This window comes from Gavia stellata, chromosome 17 (genome assembly GCF_030936135.1).
Source record: "Gavia stellata isolate bGavSte3 chromosome 17, bGavSte3.hap2, whole genome shotgun sequence".
NCBI classification, from domain to species: Eukaryota; Metazoa; Chordata; class Aves; order Gaviiformes; family Gaviidae; genus Gavia; species Gavia stellata.
In genome coordinates this window covers 1,914,509-1,933,025 of record NC_082610.1, presented here as the reverse complement: position 1 = coordinate 1,933,025, position 18,517 = coordinate 1,914,509, and the positions used below count along the sequence as shown (strand labels likewise).

Below are 18,517 nucleotides of genomic sequence, written 5' to 3'. Positions count from 1 at the left end.
TAAGCCTTGCCAAGAAACTTCCATTGCAGAACTATTTGCCTCTGGCTACAGGGGCCCAGAAACAAACCAGGGTAGTGAGTTTTTAATAATATCGTCATCATCATCAACCACTGTATGAATTTCCTGAGCTCAAACCAGTACTATGCAGTCTGCCAGATTGTGTCTATTATTGTTTTTACTCCCTATCCTTATTCTGTTCATTACATCTTAGTCACTCAGAAAATACCCAAAAACCCAATCTGTGCTCAAGTGCGCAACAATGCCAAAAATCCTCTGATGAATTTTCGTTTAAAGGAATGCAGAAAACAAGATCTACCAAAAAAAAAAAAAAGCTATTGAGAGTCTGTGCGGCTCCTTTCCCTAAGATACTTGGCAGTTTTTGGTCTCTAGCTCCCAAAAATTTGTCTTGAGAATGAGAGAAAACACCCAGACAAATGCATAAGCCAACTCTACGCTTGGCTGGGGCAGATCTTTCACCTCTGGAAACCATCTGGTCTGCATGGGTTAGCACCAGTGCGCAGCTCCCTCCAAATATGCTCACAAGCTCTGCTTGAAGTTTAATTTCATTCCACAAAAATCTATACAATTTCAACGCCAACTTGATGAGCACTGAATTGCTCAAAGGGGGAAAAAAATAAATGATAAGGCGTGAAATGAATCGTTCAGTGGCATTAGCAGGTGGTGCACGGTCTGGTGCTAGTCGTCACGGCCGGTCCTCTGGATTGGCGTGGGATTTCTCATTGTGCATCCCAGCCTGCAGGACTCCAGAAAGAAATATCAAAATGAAATTGGAAACAACATTTTTTGAGAAATGAAAAGCTAATTATGGGGTCGTAGTGGGGTCTTTTTTTTTTCTTTTCCAGATTATTTATAGCTACCTCAGTGCTTTTATTTTGCAAACCAGCTATTAAGTCTGAGCATGATTTAGCTGAATGTCGTCATCTGCAGGTGTAGACTTCATCTGACCATTCTCCACCCTGTTGCCAGGTACTATAGGAAGCAATTAACCTTGCTCCAAAATAAGCATCCTAAATAGCTTATCTGAGTATTGCCTAAAAGTTCCCACTTCTCCCCATTGACTCCAGAGTTCAAGTTACTCCCTGGAGCAGGAAAAAGTGGTGTCTGTTATCTACACCCTGGTGATCCCCACGCTGAGCCCCCTGATCCACAGCCTGAGGAACACGGAGGTGAAGGATGCTCTGGAGAGACTCCTAGGAAGGGTTCATGCTTCGTAACGGATTCAGACTGGTAAAAAGGTATAATCAACTAAATGCAAATAACTTGGATGTTCTTGAGATTGTGTCTTTGTTCTGCAGCTATAGTGATGAAAATAATGAGCACAGGGACCTAAAGGTTCATGTAACATGGAAAACCATGAAAGCTCTGAAAATTCTCTTTCCAGAGTGCAGGGAGTAAGTTGGGGATCTCTGGGGGATCCACAATGACACAGCAACATTTTGTCCGATGCAAAGGACAGACTGAATAGCTGAACTACACACTTCTGGGAGCAAGTCCTTAAGGAAACACAGAACGAGGCGATGGATAAATATCCCCAGCCACACGCAACGGGCGGTGCTGGGAGAGGTGAGGAAACACCTCCTTGCTCTGCCCTGTGAGATGAGCTGGTGTGGGGGTGTCACACGGAGAGCATCATCGCGCTTTTGTTCTTGTGCTCTCTAAACTTGTGATCCCATCAGCGCTTGCCGGACAAGACCATCAGTAAGTATTTCAGGGCAAAAAGGGCCAACAAGGGATACGGTCTCATGGATAGCCAAGAAGATAAATCTTCAAGGGGGTTCATTTTTTTTTTCTTTGTCTCCGCATCTCTCTGCTCATCCCTTGTGTTACCTGATGACACACATTAGAATCAACATATGAGGCTAGATGAGAAAATCCTGAAGCCCACTGCAGTACCTCCGAGAAGCAGCAAGCACCAGGGGCACCTGGAGAGGGTCTTCACAAACCTGGTTGGAGCACGGGGAAAGTTGCAAGGAAGCAGCAGGACACAGGTCACGTTCTGGTCTACCTATGGAAGAGTCTATCACTTTCATTGGCTCTGAAAGAGCTTAAATAATTAGTTTTTAGACTGACGACATCAGGTGAGATTAATTCCAACATCTGTAGATGCCAGTGTGCCTGTACTCGGGTGTGCAAACACATGCACGCGCTGAATGACTGCTGTTTTCAGTAGTGTGCCTAAGAATAGAGGTCTTCCCAGATACACACATTTGTTATTATGACTTTTAGGGCGTACATCCAACCATTCCATGTTTGCTCATGCAAAGCAGAAAACTTAATGAGACAGTGCTTTTACTGCTATGACTCATGAAAACTAATCTAATGAAACTGTGCTGGTTTGTACCAGATGGCGAATCTACACGCATTTGCCTTCAACGTGTGTCTCCAGTTTCTCCATATGTGCTTCAAAGAAAGGAATCTCAATGTACGAGTAATTTAATGCAACGCTGAGATTGAGATTTCACATGCACAAAAGTCAGGGAATGCACAATCAGCAAATACCTACAGAGATACATGTATACATATGTACAAGTATATACACATTCATATTTTCATATCCTGTTTCCTGTATATATTTCATTAAGAATTTAATGCAATACATGCAATATATAGAAACTGCTTGTGTGCATACTTGTATGCGTAGCACCACGCGTAGCGTCTTTATGTACGTGTGTTCACGGCAAATGCAGCTTTCAAAGGGATGCAAAGTGGTGCAAACGCCAAACCTCTATTTGACGTCAAATAGCACAACCAAAATCATAACGTTGCAACCCTTCTCAATACAAAACTTACTCTCCTTTTTTCTTTTGTGTGTCTGTGGAGCTGTGTGTTGGTACAGAGGTATGCCAGCAACATGGAAGCCCTTCTTTTAGCCAGTCTCCCCAGGCTCGGCACTGCAAATATCAAATAACCACTGTGGTCCGTGTCTCCAATTCAGTCCCATTCCCCTGTCCATGGAGGAGAGAAACCACAGTTCGGTCACCAGCTTCATCCTCCTGGGGTTCACCACCGACCCGAAGCTGCAGCTTCTCTTGTTCATGGTGTTCACCTTAGCCTACGTCACCACCCTCGTGAGCAACATCACCCTCATCGTGGTTATACTCCATAGCTCACGGCTCCATACCCCAATGTACTTCTTCATTGGGAACTTGTCCTTCCTGGATCTCTGGTATTCCTCCGTCTACACCCCCAAGATCGTGCTGAACTGCATCTCCGAGGACAAGAGCATCTCCTTTGCTGGGTGTGCTGCTCAGTTCTTCGTCGCCAGCGGCTTGGCCTACACCGAGTGCTACCTGTTGGCGGTGATGGCCTATGACCGGTATGTGGCCATCTCCAACCCACTGCTCTACGCTGCTGCCATGTCCAAGAAACTGTGCACGGGGCTGGTGGCTGCCTCCTACCTCAGCGGCTTTGCCAGCTCCACCCTCATTATCAGCTGCATGTTCGCCCTCCGCTTTTGTGACGCCAAAGTCATCGATGACTTCTTCTGTGACCTTCCCCCGCTGGTGAAGCTCTCCTGCAACGTGACAGACAGCTACCAGGCACTCCTGTATTTCATCCTGACCTCCAATATCATCCTCCCCTCCGCGCTCATCCTCACGTCCTACGCCTCCATCCTGGCTGCCGTCCTGAAGATGCACTTGGCCGAGGGGCAGCGCAAAGCGTTCTCCACCTGTGCCACCCACCTCATCACCATCACCCTCTACTACGGCTCCATCCTCTTCATTTACGCCCGGCCCAGCTCCACCTATGTCCTGGGAAGGGACAAGGTGGTCTCTGTGTTTTACACAGTGATGATCCCCATGCTGAACCCCTTCATCTACAGCCTGAGGAACCAGGAGGTGAAGGAAGCACTGAAGAGACTGGTGAAGAGACAGACAGCTTCTTAACAGAAGAAAACCAGGGATTACGTCCCCAAAGATGCGTATAGCAGGAAGTGTACCTATCTTTTCTTGTTTGTGTTTTCATTTGTTGCTTTTCACAGTAGGTGCAGGAGGATGCAACACAGGAGCATAAGCTCTTCTGATCCTGAAGTGCTTCCTGATGGACAGGAGATGTCCCTGTGTAGACCTCCTCTCCTTCCCACCTCTCCCCATATATAATTTATACCTGTACTATAAAATGGGATCTTAGCAGTGGCTGACCTTGTTGTTGTACACCATCTTCTTCACCCTGTGCTTTATCTGAATTAAATATTTCTTACTTGTGTCTAAACCAGTAGCTCAGGTGGAGCCCTATGCGTCATGAAGTAATGTGCCTCTGCTCCTCAGCTGTCCCAGTTATTCCTTCAAGATGCTGTATTGCACCACATAAACATACTTTTCATAGTCCTGGGCTATTTTCCCAGTGAAACATTCACACCAGTGTGGATAGGGAGGGTCAGGTTGGAAGAACCAATGTTAAGAAGTGCGGAGGCATCTGGGATTGAGTTCAGTTGCCTGAACATAGACTATTAACACCATGGAGATGCCCACAGGTCTTCCTCTGAGCCTTCAGATGTGGCTCCAGAACAGCCCAGCTCTTTTGCAGGTTGCATGGCATATGCGCCAAGCACATGCCAACGTCCTTGGTTGGCACCTCAGGACAGAGCAAATGGCACCAGATTTCTACATGGAGGAAAACAGAAGCTAGAGTTGGCCTGAGGAATTTCACTGCATCTTGCTCCTTTCCTGCAACTTATGCAAAAATTTTCCAGAACCACTTGTAGGAAAACATGCAAAAAAGTTGAAGCAGTTTCTTAATTATTAAAGTATCTTTTTTTTTCCTTTATAAAGTTTTAGTCCAACTGAAAGGAAAAAAAAATAAAGCTGCTATTATTATTATTATTATTATTATTATTATTATTGTTAAAACTGTTGGGAGGAGGGATTAGGTGGGCCAAAGTAGATTAATCTCCTTCAAATTCAGATAAATAAAAGTTGAGTGATTAAGTCAGAGTTCCTTGTCTCCATTTGTGATAACTAAAGGTGTGTTTCTATTTTTCTAGTTTTTGTTCAAAGAGTGCGGTTTACAGAGTTTAAGTTTGAAGATCTCCCAGTTTTCTCCCCTTGCCGTGTTTTTGCTCACATCACAGCCTGGGGTCAGGCTGCATGAGCCGGGTTCCTTTTGGATGAAAACAAACTGAAAATGGGCTTGAGGGGGGCACCGAATGCACTTCCACCTCCAGTCAGTGTTCAGATCCCCGGGCCAGAATAAATTTAATCCAGAGAAAACTATTCTGAATTGCGTATACCATAGACAGCAGGTCAGTCCTTCTGATGTTCAGACCTGTTCCTGTTGCACCACCTCCGTCTTAACCATCTGTCCTAGGATGTGATAAAACATTCTCTGAGTCCTACATATTTTAGAGGGGACCTGGCTGATTGTCTTATAATTAGACAACGAATTTTTAGATGTTCAGAGCCAGGTGAGCCCATTCCTGTGCTTATTCTCCAGTCCCAAATTCCTAATGGTAGGAAAATCACGTTTAAGAAAGTCGGTCAGACATGGAGGGTGTATGTAGTGTGCTTCAACTTGGCTCACAGTTTAAGAATTACAAAAGACAAAAGCAAATCTATCCCAAGGCAATTAACGACAAGAACTTCAAGGTGTGAGGTGTCCTTGAGGAGGTCCAACGGTGAGGAGAAATGCAACGAGCTTCCCCGGCTCCCTCTGCTAGGGGGTCAAAAGTGGGCAGGGACAAATCACCCCGTTAGCAAGAACCAAGGGAACCACGTTATCCGCACATGTCATGAAGACGAGGATGTCTCTTTCTCTAATGAGAGTGTATGGCCAAGCCTGTACCGGCACAGAAAGCCCTCCAGCAGTCCTGAGCTCCAGGCTCTCGCCATACGGGTGGTTACAGCTATTTCCATCACAAGTGACGCTGCTCCCCTTCCCAGAAGAAGTGGTCCTTGGGGACCAGCCATCCTTCCAGGAGTCATCAGCTTAACAAGACCTTTTGGGGTTTACCAAGAAAGTTTCCTAATCACCATGAAAGCTTCTCAGAGGGCTTGTAGTCAACTTACCTCATTCTTCTTAACAAGCCATGAGAGATTAATTAGCGGGGGCTAACAAGAAAGAAACTTTCTTCCTTGTTAACAACAAAGTGCACTTCCACAGCTGCCTTGCTTGTCAGAGCTAGTCCAGGCCCCAAACCGATGAGTTGGAGGGTCAGCATGTCGGCGTGTGACTGTATTGGGGACAATTGTGTGGGCCTGGATGGATGGAGAGCAACGCTCCTCAAAGTTTCTCTGATTAAAGTACCTGCCCTTCATCCCTGAGGTTAAATTCCCACCTGCAGACTGAGATCCTTCTTCCTTGGTGGGGTGATGCAGTGGCCCAGCAGCACCCTGAGCTCCTTGCTGAGGAGGTATGGTGTTGTGCTTGGTGGGAGCACTGGTTGTGGTGGAGCTTCTTCCATGCCAGTCTTGGGTCTGCGAGGGATCACTTCTAGATGTTTCTACCCCATATTTGTTCCTGGTCAGCACTCTTTTCTCTCCTATTGGTCTATGGGGTTATCTACAATATAGTTGCTAAAGCTTCTTAATCGTTTCCCTGTATCTCATGACTTATTTTAGAGGGGAAATCACACAATTGCTCCAAACTAAGCAAAAGCCGTTAATAATAATATAACCAAAATAAGATCAAAACACCAGGATAGGCAGCAGGTAGCTGACTAGCGGGTAATTTTACCGTTACTCATAGGAGATGCCAGGTGATAGCTCTCTGGTCCTTGAGCACGTTGCAGAAGTTTCTCAAATAAATTTGAAAATAAGGCTACAGTTGAGCTAAAATAAGTTGCAGAAAAGGCTTGACGAGCCTTGTTGCAGTGAATTGTTGTTATGAAGGCCGGTGTCTATTGCTGGTACGGGGAGCACTGAATTACCTGAGTTTTGTTTTCCACAGAAACGTGCCCATTATTTGATATGAAGAGAGCTCTGGTCATCACTGACCAAAGCAATAGGTGCTACTTGTTGTCGTTGCTCAGGACAGCAGTGGCAATGCATTCTCAAACTATGAAGGGTCAGAAGGGCTTAAATCCTTGAAATTAAAATAATATCAGGTTGTAAACACAAACAAAAGTAGCTAACGCATCCCTGAGACAGGTCAGTGCATGGCCTAATCCAAGAGGAGTTAATGACCCAGTATTTAGGAACAAGGCAGAGGTTTCCCAACACCTTTGTCCCCAGTAGCTCACGGGAGACCACTGCTTCTTTTATACCATAGCAGTACAGAAATGGAAAGTATAAACGTTTCTGAGAAGACCTCTCAATTCCTCTGACGCATCAGGGGAAACTATTTTTCAGATGAACATTTCCTCTCCATCAGCCTCCCCAGCACATTCCTCACCTCCTTGTTCCTCATGCTGTAGATGAGGAGATTCAGCATGGGGGGGGTCACCACAGTCTAAAACACAGAGGCCACTTTGTCAAGGTCCTGGGAGTGCCTGGAGCTGCGTCGTGAGTACATGGACCCAGCAGATCTGTAGAAGAGGGTCACGGTGCTCAGGTGGAACACACACGTGGAGAATGCTTTGTGTTTGCCCACGGCTGAGCGCATCCTCAGGATGGTGGCCAGGGTGTAGGTGTAGGACATGAGGATGGTCAGGTTGGTGACAAACAGGTTGAAGCCAACCACAATGACCATCATAATCTCATTGACAGTGGGATCCATGCAAGAGATGGTGTAAAGCAGGGGCCCCTCACACTAGAAGTGGTTGATGATGTTGGGACCACAGAAGGACAGCCGAAGAGCAAAGCCCCTGTGGATAGCGGCATTCATGATCCCAGCGAGCTGCAAGCCAGCTCCCAGCAGCGCACAAACTCTGCTGGACATGGAGATGGCATAGAGCAGTGGGCTGCAGATGGTCACGTAGCGGCCATACGCCATCACAGCCAAGAGGTAGCACTCGATGGTGGCAAAGACTGCATAGAAATAAAATTGTGCGAGGCACGCAGAGTAAGAAATTACCTTCCTTTCTGCTAGGAGATCCGAGAGCAGTCTGGGGGTGATTGAGGAGGAATAGCAGACGTCTAGGAAGGACAAGCTGCTCAGGAAGAAGTACATGGGGGTGTGAAGCTGGGCATCCAGCCTGATTAACACAAGCATCCCTAGATTCCCCAGCAGAGTGATCACGTAGGTCACGAAGAAGGCCATAAAGAGGACAGCCTGGACATCCCCCTGCTCTGAGAACTGTGAGAGAACAAATTCAGAGGTGAGGGTGCAATTCCCTTTGGCCATCATCATAACACAATTGCTGTAGGAAAGCAGAGATGCAGAGAAACACACAGTCAGCGTATTCCTGTTTTCCCCACAAACAAAGGTTAAAGATGCAATTTTCTCTATCAGGAAATAAAACCTCTGAGGCAGGAACTGTTGAACATACTCAACATTTGTCTTAAATTACAGATTCACAGAATCATTAAGGTTGGAAAAGACCGGTAAGATCATCAAGTCCAACCACCAACCCAACCCCACCACACCCACTAAACTATGTCCCGCAGTGCCACGTCCACACGTTCCTTGAACCCCTCCAGGGATGGTGACTCCCCCACCTCCCTGGGCAGCCTCTTCCAGTGCTTCACCACTCTCTCAGTAAAGACATTTTTCCTAATATCCAGCCTGAACCTCCCCTGGCACATGATGGAATTTATTTCCAATGGTTGTCGTCTGGTCCAGTCACCACCAGTTTGGTTTGATAAAGTCACTTTGCAAATAGGAAGGCTTATTCTACCTCCTGAAGAATTTAAGAAGTTTGTTACTCATCAGATCCAAAGAGGTAACCACAGCAATTTATTCTGACATTAGAAATCCGTCTACATTTAAAAAAACAAAACAACAAAAAAAAAACCCAAAACCCCCGTATTTCAGAAGATCAAAAGAGAAAGCACTGGTGAGAGATCAAGACATTTTTTAAACAATTTCCTTTAGGAGAGTTAAACAAGTTAAAATGAAACTCTAATTTCTTCCCTTCCTTACTATGAAACTCTGAAATTGTTTGAAACAGGAGCGTTAGTGTAAGTATTAACCCCCCTTTAAATATGGTGATATCCATATTGTTCTTGTGATGCCACTGAACTGAGAAAGACAGTCAAAAGAATTTTAAAAGGTCAGTACTGGTGGAAACCCCAACAATGCTACAGTGCCGTTACGAACTGGGGGGAGTAAGATGCTGATAATGCAGTTAAAAAAAAAAAAAAAAAAAACCAAGATAAAATTAAGCTCATGTCTTCTTAAAAGAGGAGTTAGGCATAGTCACAGAAGTTGCTCACTGAGGGTTTTTGAACAAGATAGATACCAAATCATACCGTTGGAAAGGACCCTTCTGCATGAGATCAACTCTTTGTAGCGTTATTTAGGCTAAAACTCGCCTGTCTGCGCACATCTCGGGGCCCGTTTTGGTTTGTCAGAGACTTGTTAGCTCCTAGACCAAAATTTTATGGGAGAAAGAAGCCCCAATTTCTCCCAGTGCTGGTGTTAAAAGCACGAATGATTTGCCAGTCACAAAGGGCGTCGATACTTGACCAAGGAAAGCTGCTGATTATACTCTTCTGTCATTGAAAGACCAAGGGGTTTTGCCGCTGCCCTCCCCTTGGTGTGTCATGCAGGAAATTACTCTTGGGAATTGACTTTGGAAATAGCTGCTTAAGGAGGAGACATGCACTGATAAATAAAGTCAATGAGTTTCAGCAAGTTTAATGTAAGCTTGAGTATTTTTTCCCACTTCTTTATATATATAAAGAATTTCTTATATATGCATATATATAAATTTATGTATTGGAATATATAATTTATCTCTTGGCATGGCAGAGAATTAAAAAGAACTGGTGTAAGAAATAAAGATTCAGGGCTTAGAAGATAGCTCAGAATTTGGAGAATTGTTGCAAATCCTACTGGGGAGGAAGGGAAAACTATACAGGAACTCTTCTGCTGCAATTTGTTTTAACATTATCTGGGATATCCTGGTGCTTAAAAACCCAGAGGGTTAGATCCAGGCACCTGAGAGAGTCACAGCCAGGTTTATGGAGAAAAATTTTGCTTTTATTGCTCTTAAAAGAAGAGAATGGTACTAGTATCTGTAATCAGATCTTCTAGGGAATTATTTCCTATCCACCCATGGAAAATATAAACCTTTCTTCAGGAAGTTAATATCTGGTATTAGCGACCTTTATATCAAAGCAAAAGCATAACTCTGACACTATCTTCGTACATTTTGCTTTTCTGATCTTCCCAGAAAGCGCTTTGTGGATGCGGAGCATTCATGCTCAGCTGAAGTATAAATTATTGATTAAAAGCTAGTTTCACCTTCTCACTTTTGAGTGGGGTTTTTGAAGGACTCCAAAACATCAGCATGGTCAGCTGAAGCTTTCCCCTTCTAGAACAGAAGATGCTTAATTAAATTAATTTATTAATTAGTTAATTTATGTAATTTTAGTTCATTTAGGCTTAAATTAACTCTTCAGACTATGCCCTGAGTGTGACTGCTCTGAACAAAACCTACATTTGCCACGTAGCTGTGTCAGCCCAGCACCCTTCGCTGCCAAGCAGCAAGTGGAGAAAACCATGCATATTTTCCAGAAAAATTCATCTCACCCTGATGTGGGTGTTTAAAATAGATCAGATGAATCAAAGCCCCCAAATGCGTGGTTGTCTCCGTAAGGGGAACTGAGGGTGACTAAGTCAGACGTGAAAGCCTACAAATAGATAGGACGACTCTTGGACCGAGATGACTCAACCCCTGAAACCTGGAAACAGAAATTATTAACACGCTGCAGCTGGGATGGAAAATAAACTTTGCCTGGATGGAGACACATAAGTAGGAGAGGAGGTGGTGGGGGACTTTTGGCCAACGTTGAGAGTCTTGGAGCCGTCAAACGAGTCGGGCGCATCCGCATACAACGTATGGCCAGAAGCATGGAGGCTTTCTGTGTTGTCAACATCAGATGACGTCCTGGGAAAAGCCAAGACTGCTCAGACAACGTCTTGAAAGACTGTTCCTGGCTGAGTGACTCCTTGTCACAGGGGATGAAACTCCACCCTGCTCCTAGGCAAAGGAGCGTGTCAGCATGGGGCCTCCAGGCTGGTGGCTTTCCATGGGGGAGACCCATCCAGGAAAGCAAGATGCCCAGCACAGGTGGTCTGCATGCAATATATATGAAGTGTGGGGATGTGCTATCCCCCCATAAAGACTACCCTTGGTCAAATCAGAGAAAATAATAAATCAGGTTTATTGTACTAAAGCAAAACCTTAGGCTTAATTAGTGTTGCATTAAATAGATAACAGACCACATTGGAGTGATTTTCTGACTCTGTAGTGACGTTTGGGTCGATTAAAATGAGATTAGCACACCTGATTGCAACTTCGTGTATGTGTAGCTTCACGAGAAAAACAGCCCCTTCTAATCTGAATTATACTTGCACACCACCTTCCTTGCGCCTCTTGGGTCTGCTAATATCAGGAATTTTTATCCAAAATGTGAGTTAGGAATTAGGATTCAGATGTACTGGAGTGTGCGGTTTTTTCCTTCAGGAAGGACCTTAGTAACTTCAATATTGCTTCATGGCAGGGTTCCTGCTTCTGCAGGGGGTGGACACACTGGTTAAGGAAGCCCTTCCCCATCCAGCAAAAAATTGTCTCAAAACCTCTCAAAATTCCACCCTCCCTCTGGTCAATGGCATCTCGAGTCGTTCTCAGAAAGACGCTCACTGGTCCTTGAGCTGAAGTTAAAACACAAGTTCCATCGGTCTTTCCGAAACCAGGAAGGTTTCCCTATGGCAGCCTCCAAGGCGGCTGGAAGATTTCAGTTTTACCCCTCGCCCACAGGACAAATTGCCGAACGGTCTCTGGGCACCTGGAAATAGAGTGAGCCTTCCCCGAGGAGCCTGGGATAAACACAGGGATTTCTCTCCGAGGTTTTAGGGATGGGATCCCCAAGGCACATCAGAAATGATGCCTGCAGAGCCTGGGCAATTCGACTCGTGTACACAGCTTTGTAATGAGCAGTGGAAGACGAGGCAATGCATTGTTGTTGAAGACTCGAATTTAGAGATTTTTTTCTTCTCCAGGAACATGGGAGAAAAAAATGATAACTCAAAGTAATGGATTAATTTAAGGAAATTATTGCTTTATGTTTGCAATGATTAGTTAGATTCATTTTCTTTTGTACTACATATTTCCATAGAGCAGATGTGGATATATTAAAGGAAAAGTGGATTGAAATGCAGATATCCCTTTGCCATTGTGTTGTCATTTTCTTTTTTTGAGCTAACTTGTCATTTTCCATTTAGGCTTGAATGTGGTTTTGCACCACTGCTTCCCAGGAGTCTCAGAGCAGGTCCTATAAGCAGCATTCACAGCGATGCAGCTCTCTGAATGTCTGTCTCCAAGGGTAGGATGCAGCACCCATGCATGTGTCAGGACCATGAACTCAGACTTAGGTAGCTCTCTTCTAGATGTTTGCAATTAGGCACGTGAATTTCAATCAGTGCTTTTTTTTCTTCTTTTTTTTTTTTATATTCCTGCTACCCATCTGCTGGACACACACCTTGGTGTTCAGTATCACTATCATTTTACCTGGTATATTTTTCTTCCTCTGTTCTTAGTCATGGTTTAAAAAAAACAAAAAGAGATGACTGCTTCTCGTGTTATCCACTAGAGATGACCTTAAAATATGTCTATTGCCTGTTTGAGAAATGAGTATTACTATTTCTTCCCTTCTCACTTCCCTCTTTCCGTCAGCCTTGCTGTCCGTTTTCTAGCACCAGCGAGATGACCGTTTCTTCAGCATGATTCCCCTTCTCCCACCGCCCTTCTCGAAGCAGCTTTTACTTCCCCATTCCTCAGGCTGTCGGTCAGAGGTTCGCTGCAGAAAGTCCCTTGACCCGCTGCCAAAGCTCTTCTCCAAGTGCTGGTGGGCGTCTTTGCTGCAATATTGATGGCCCATCTTCAACCTGGTGGCCACCACAACCTCCACGTCCTTCTCCGCCAAGCTGCTCTCCAGCCTCTCCTGGTGCCTGGGGCGGTTCTTCCCCATGGGCAGGACTCCGCGTTTTCCCTCTTTGAAGTTTGGGTGATTCCCATCTGCCCGTTTTGGACAAAAAAAGCTGCTTCTGAAAATCCATTTTGCATCGCCTGCTTCAAAATTAAAATATCCCCAGGATGGATGTGTGGTGCTTGTGAAAGCAGGAAAGGAAACCGACAGGGTGACTTGTTCCTTGTAGAAAAGAGCAGTTGATTGCAGGCAGGGTTATGCTAAATTGCTTTAACACCTTTAAATGTGTTCAGGAGATCCAACTGCAGTCATCTACACCCGCCTTGGGCACGGGAAGGAGGTGACGACTGCTGGTTCCCATTGTTAACATCTCACCCATTGGGTGGCCATCTCCTCGGCCCCATTCATCTCCTTCTTCGCCTTGGGCAGTATTTCTGTACCTGAGTGTGGACATCTCAAACACACACGTTGCATCTAACAATGTGGCGTTGTCAGACATTGGGACAGGCTGCCCAGGGAGGTGGTGGAGTCACCATCCCTGGAGGGATTTAAAAGACGTATGGATGAGGCGCTTAGGGACATGGTTTAGTGGTGGACTTGGCAGGGTTAGGTTAACGGTTGGACTTGATGATCTTAAAGGTCTTTTTCCAACCTAAATGATTCAATGATTCTAACATCTGAACCAGCCATTCTCAGTACCACTGCTAGTCTGTATAGTGTAAAACATCATCCATCCCGTCTCCAATATCCACATTTTATCGCACACAGAAGCATCCCTTTCCCTGGGGTGCCTGCCTTAGATGCACGTGCTGACACTGCAGGTGTCTAAAGCCAGCTGAGATTAGTCCTGCCCCGTGTCTCTCTCTGTCCTTGCTCAACCCAACCTTCCCCTTTTCACTTTCCCTCTTTCTCAAGAAATGTGGAAAATGCAAATTTCTCTTTCTTGGGTTCAAAACGTCTTTCCGAGCCATGAATGGTGGTAAAGGCAGACCCAGAGAGGAACTCAACCGTGTTTGGACAGGGTCTCCTTGCTTCTTCCACTGGGACCTCAGGAGGGTTTTTTGCTCCAGGACAGTAACTGTGTCTAAAATGAGCCACTATATTATCTCCCAGTTCTCTTTTGAAAATGAGAGATACCTTGGCCATCAATTTTAAAGGGAGTAAGGCTAAACTGAGACTCTCCCTTCCATTTCTGTGCTAAGGGAAACTGAAGACAGCTTGGTTTCCAGCTAGCCTGGAGAGAAAAGTCTTGTGCTCCAGGTTCCTGGTTCTTCCCATATATCTGGATGGCACGTGGTGGAGAGGAGTCACCACCCCAGTGCAGGATTTACACGTTTGTAAGCCAAAATCTTCAACTCCTTTTTAATTGAAGGAAAAAAAATACATTTCTCTGTTTCTGTGCCTTTTTTACCCACCAGCTAGAGGAGACCTCCAGAATGGGATTCATTTCACCCTCTTGTAGATTCAGCTCATATGAAGACCCAACTCTGAGTGTCTGTTGTTACCGATTTGTGAGCTAAGGTCTCGTTATAGCTAACGTGATTCTGGCCAATACAGTCAGCAGAGTTTATCGATCTCTTCAGCTGACAAAATGTAGGTGTCTGCCTTGCAGTGAGCCACGACGGACCCCACTGGCGGACTTGACCAAACCTTCCTTGGTCATTACAGGAGCCCAGGTATCCAGTCAACGCGTAGAGGTGGCATGGTGTTTATTTAAAGTTAAGGAGATAAGTCCTTCCCCTAAAGACATTTGAGGTGATTCCCAACTCTTATCACTGAGTATCTAAACAAGGGGAGGTGGCTCCTACCCCTGCGATAGCAGTGTTTACTCAGCTCTCTGTTTAAATCAGATTTAACTAGAATTAAGGCAGCTCCGTCCAAAAGTGCAAGCCTAGCCGGCTCCAGCTAAACGCTGAGATGCAGTGTGTGCTTTCTGCAGGGGAGCCAGAGGGCAGTTTCAGACACAAGACCCCAAATACATAACAACCACAGCGTTAAGCCACTGTTTTGATTCTCTTATTTCTGCTTTCTTAAGTAAAATGACTTCCAGTAGGAAACTCATTGGCGTCTGGAGTCCTGGAGCATGTAACGTCACACAGAGACAAGCTAAAACACCTTTCTGAGGATGTAGTTGTAGCAGCTCCTGCCCTTTCAGAGGAGAGGATCTCCAAAGCAATTGGCGGCTCATCAGCGTGAATGCAAAATGAGATGCAAGACGCCAGCCACGTCGTTGCCTGTTCGTCATGACCCAACAGGAAAGCGGGTTGCAATGCTGGATGCTCCTTCTCCCCTCTGCAACTCTCCTCCTTGAGGCACACGGGCTGCTTCCCACCACTCTCATGGTCAGATGCTCACCCCGCAGAAGTCAACGAGGGCCGTTAGATGCGGCTAACCGTCGGTTTCCCCCAACGCAGCAAGCACTGCTTGCACAATGAGCAAAATGCTTTCGGTTTTGAGGGCGGCAGCTCTGGCAGGAAGCCACAACAAGCAGAGCAATAGTGCTGTAGCCACAGACCTGTGTTTTTAAGAGACTAAGAGTTTGTGTTCCCATTTAAACAGCGGGTGATGGTGAAGGCAAGACCAGCCAGGCACAAAGTCATTGAATATAATATAATAATTGGGATATTTTACATATTGCCAAATAGCGGCTGCAGGTCACTGCAGCAAGAAGAGGTGCTCTGAGACTGTAAAAAAAATAAACCTGAGTCTTTTATTTAAAGAAAAAGGTAGCAATCTTCCCTGCACCTCAATTAAACAGCATCCTGATGGTGACAGTCGCAGAGGCGCAGAAGTGTGGGAGAAGAGCAGGAATTGTACACAGAGGTCCCAATTCGGGAGTAGGTCCTGATGAACACATCTGGAGAGATGCGCGATGAAGAAGAAAGGTGAACCTTGCTCGCTATGACCATGCACCAGCAAGTGCTCCACGTGCTTCGTATTGCCGATGAGGATAAATCTGAGACTTTCTATCGTGAATTTGCAACATGGGAAATTCCAGTTAGAAACAAAGGGAGGAAAAAAACCTCTGTAAGGGTGGTCAAACACTGAAACAGGCGCCAGGGAGGGTGTGAAACCTCTGCCCTGGCTGGTCCCCAAAGCTCAGCGGGGTCTGAGTTGGCCCTGGTTGGTGTGGGTGGCTGTACCGGAGACCTCCCGGGGTCCTTGCGTAGGGGGGCCAGCGCAGCCCCTCCTAGGCAGGGCAGCCCCCATGGCAGCACAGCTGATAAGAGAGGAACGGGAGCGCAAACAGCCTGGGAGGGTGTTTGCCCCGGGCTGACAGTGCTAGCCGGGCAGCCGACCGTTGGCTGGATTAAATAATAACCAGGGGTTTATCAGAAAGCTTTGGGAACAAAGAAGGATTCAGCTGATTGACCCTGGGTGCCTGTTAGTTGTGTGTCGTCAATAAATCATCAAACCGCTTTGATCCTGACTTGATTTAATCCAACTGTGCAGCTTCTCCCTCCAACCCAAGTTATTACATGTCTCTAGGACAGCACTAAGGCTAAGCCATCGCTCCAGACTTCGCCATGGTCCTGACAGAGGCTGCAGCCTGTACGGGCTGAGGTCATACACAAACTGGAGCATTTTTGCTTTTTTCATGTACGCAACGTCTGTGCACCACCCGGCAGCTCTCGCTGCAGGAAGGCGGCAGGAGAGGCACCAGGGCAGGCAACGGCATCGGTCCAGGCTGGCATGGGCTGCAAAATATCGGGTTTGAGGGAGAAGGCTGCTGAGCAACACCATAGCTCCTATGATCTGTTCTGGTCGGGGTACCATGGAGATCATGGCTGTTACTGCTGTCAACAGGGAGATGGAAAGCAAAGGTGTGGAGCAGTGGATGGGGCTTCCTTGACAGTATCTGCCCTTGGGGGGATTCATCACTACAGCATCTTAAAATGCTTTCCAATTGCCTTCATCACAATAGAGGTCACCCGAATGCCCTATTTAACTTAAATTTTTAGCTGTCTAAAATTAAATGAGATGTAGGGTGTTGTTAATCATTTAATGAGGTTTGAGTATGAAAAAGAAAAAATATTTCCTGTGTAGCATGCCAGTTATTTGCTGTCATCTCTATTTTTCTTGCTAAAGGTGTTGGCGTCCTGAGGCCAGTCGTTATGGTCCTTACTGACTTTACAACGCTGTCTTGAAATGGAATTGGATTTAATGGAATAGTAGAATTCACTCCCTGTTTATTCTGATTTGCCAAGCAAAAGGGAGAGCAACACATGACACAGTTTGTCGTTTGAGTGGAGCCAGTTGCAGAAATTCTTGCAATATTCTTCTGGTTTAATTTGTCCTGATACATAGGATTGAATAAATGGTAAAGGACAAAATTTAAAATGAGAAGCGCATGCTTGTAGTTCTCTACCTGTGTCTTCACCAAGTTACATTAACTACTAAATATAATTATCAACGTTTGGAGAACTGAGTGAAATTATTAGTGTCCTCAGCTGATGAGATTGAATCAGCCAGTGCATCATGTAAGTCAAAGTGCAGAAGACCCCAAAAATGTTGTTGATCTGAGATATTTAACAAAAAAGCTGAGCATATCACCCACATCTCCATTCTATCCAGCCATAGATTTACAACATTCAAGATCACTTTATTTTTGTGAGGCTCCTCAAAGCCTCCTTCACCTCCTTATTCCTCAAGCTGTAGATCACGGGGTTCAGCATGGGAGTCACCACGGTGTAGAGCACCGCAGCCCATTTATCTCCTCTTGAGCTGTCTGCGCTGGGCTTTAAGTACATGAAAAGCGACGTCCCGTAGAAGATGCTCACAGTGGTGAGGTGGGAGGCACAGGTGGAGAAGGCTTTGCGCTTGCCCTCGGCTGAATTGATGCTCAGGATGGCAGAGATGATGGCCACGTAGGAGACCAGGACAACCAGGCTGCTGGATACACCGAATAAAGATGCTGAAGTTCTTAGGATAATGTGGCTGAGGGTGGTGTCGGAGGTTGAGAGGGATATCAGAGGGGAAATGTCACAGAAGAACAGGTCGATGATGCTGGGACCGCAGAAGGATAAATTGGACATGCCGATAGTCTGTCCCATGCCATTTGTCAGCCCTATGAGATATGACCCTGTCACCAGCTGGAAACAGCATTTTGGGGACATGACAAGGGGATACACCAGGGGATGGCAAATGGCCACGTAACGGTCATACGCCATCGTAGCCAGCAGGAAGCATTCGGTCATCCCAAAAAGATCAAAAATGAACACCTGAGCCACGCACCCAGCGTAAGCAATGCCCTTCTTCTCTGATATAAAGTCAACCAACATCTTGGGGGTGATGATGGTGGAAGAGCAGAGGTCTACAAAAGCCAGGTTGCCCAGGAAATAATACATGGGGGAGCGGAGCTGAGGGCTGGCCCTGATTAACGCCATCATCCCAAGGTTCCCCAGGATGGTGACAAGGTAGGTGAGCAGAAACATCAGAAAGAGGGTGACCTGAGTCACTGGGTCCTCTGTGAACCCCGTTAAGCTGAACTCAGTCACTTGGGTGCAATTGCTTTCTGCCATTAG

The 18,517-nt window shown here is 45.8% G+C and overlaps 2 protein-coding genes and 1 pseudogene across 2 annotated transcripts; 1 reads left to right on the top strand and 2 right to left on the bottom strand.

The window, feature by feature from the left end:
* Positions 1 to 2,972: 2,972 nt before the first annotated feature.
* LOC104251070 (olfactory receptor 9G19) lies at positions 2,973 to 3,908 on the top strand. The gene has a single exon (XM_009808303.1). It carries the CDS (start codon positions 2,973 to 2,975, stop codon positions 3,906 to 3,908), a length of 936 nt encoding a protein of 311 aa, XP_009806605.1.
* A 3,388-nt stretch (positions 3,909 to 7,296) lies between these two features.
* Positions 7,297 to 8,283, bottom strand: LOC104256126 (olfactory receptor 5AP2-like; annotated as a pseudogene).
* A 9,307-nt stretch (positions 8,284 to 17,590) lies between these two features.
* On the bottom strand, positions 17,591 to 18,517 carry LOC104256125 (olfactory receptor 5G3-like). Its single transcript, XM_009810450.2, has one exon. It carries the CDS (start codon positions 18,512 to 18,514, stop codon positions 17,591 to 17,593), a length of 924 nt encoding a protein of 307 aa, XP_009808752.2. The 5' UTR covers positions 18,515 to 18,517.

Excerpts from the sequence above, each read along its gene's own strand:
- LOC104251070 (XM_009808303.1), top strand. The coding sequence starts at position 2,973 with ATGGAGGAGAGAAACCACAGTTCGGTCACCAGCTTCATCCTCCTGGGG.
- LOC104256125 (XM_009810450.2), bottom strand. The coding sequence starts at position 18,514 with ATGGCAGAAAGCAATTGCACCCAAGTGACTGAGTTCAGCTTAACGGGG.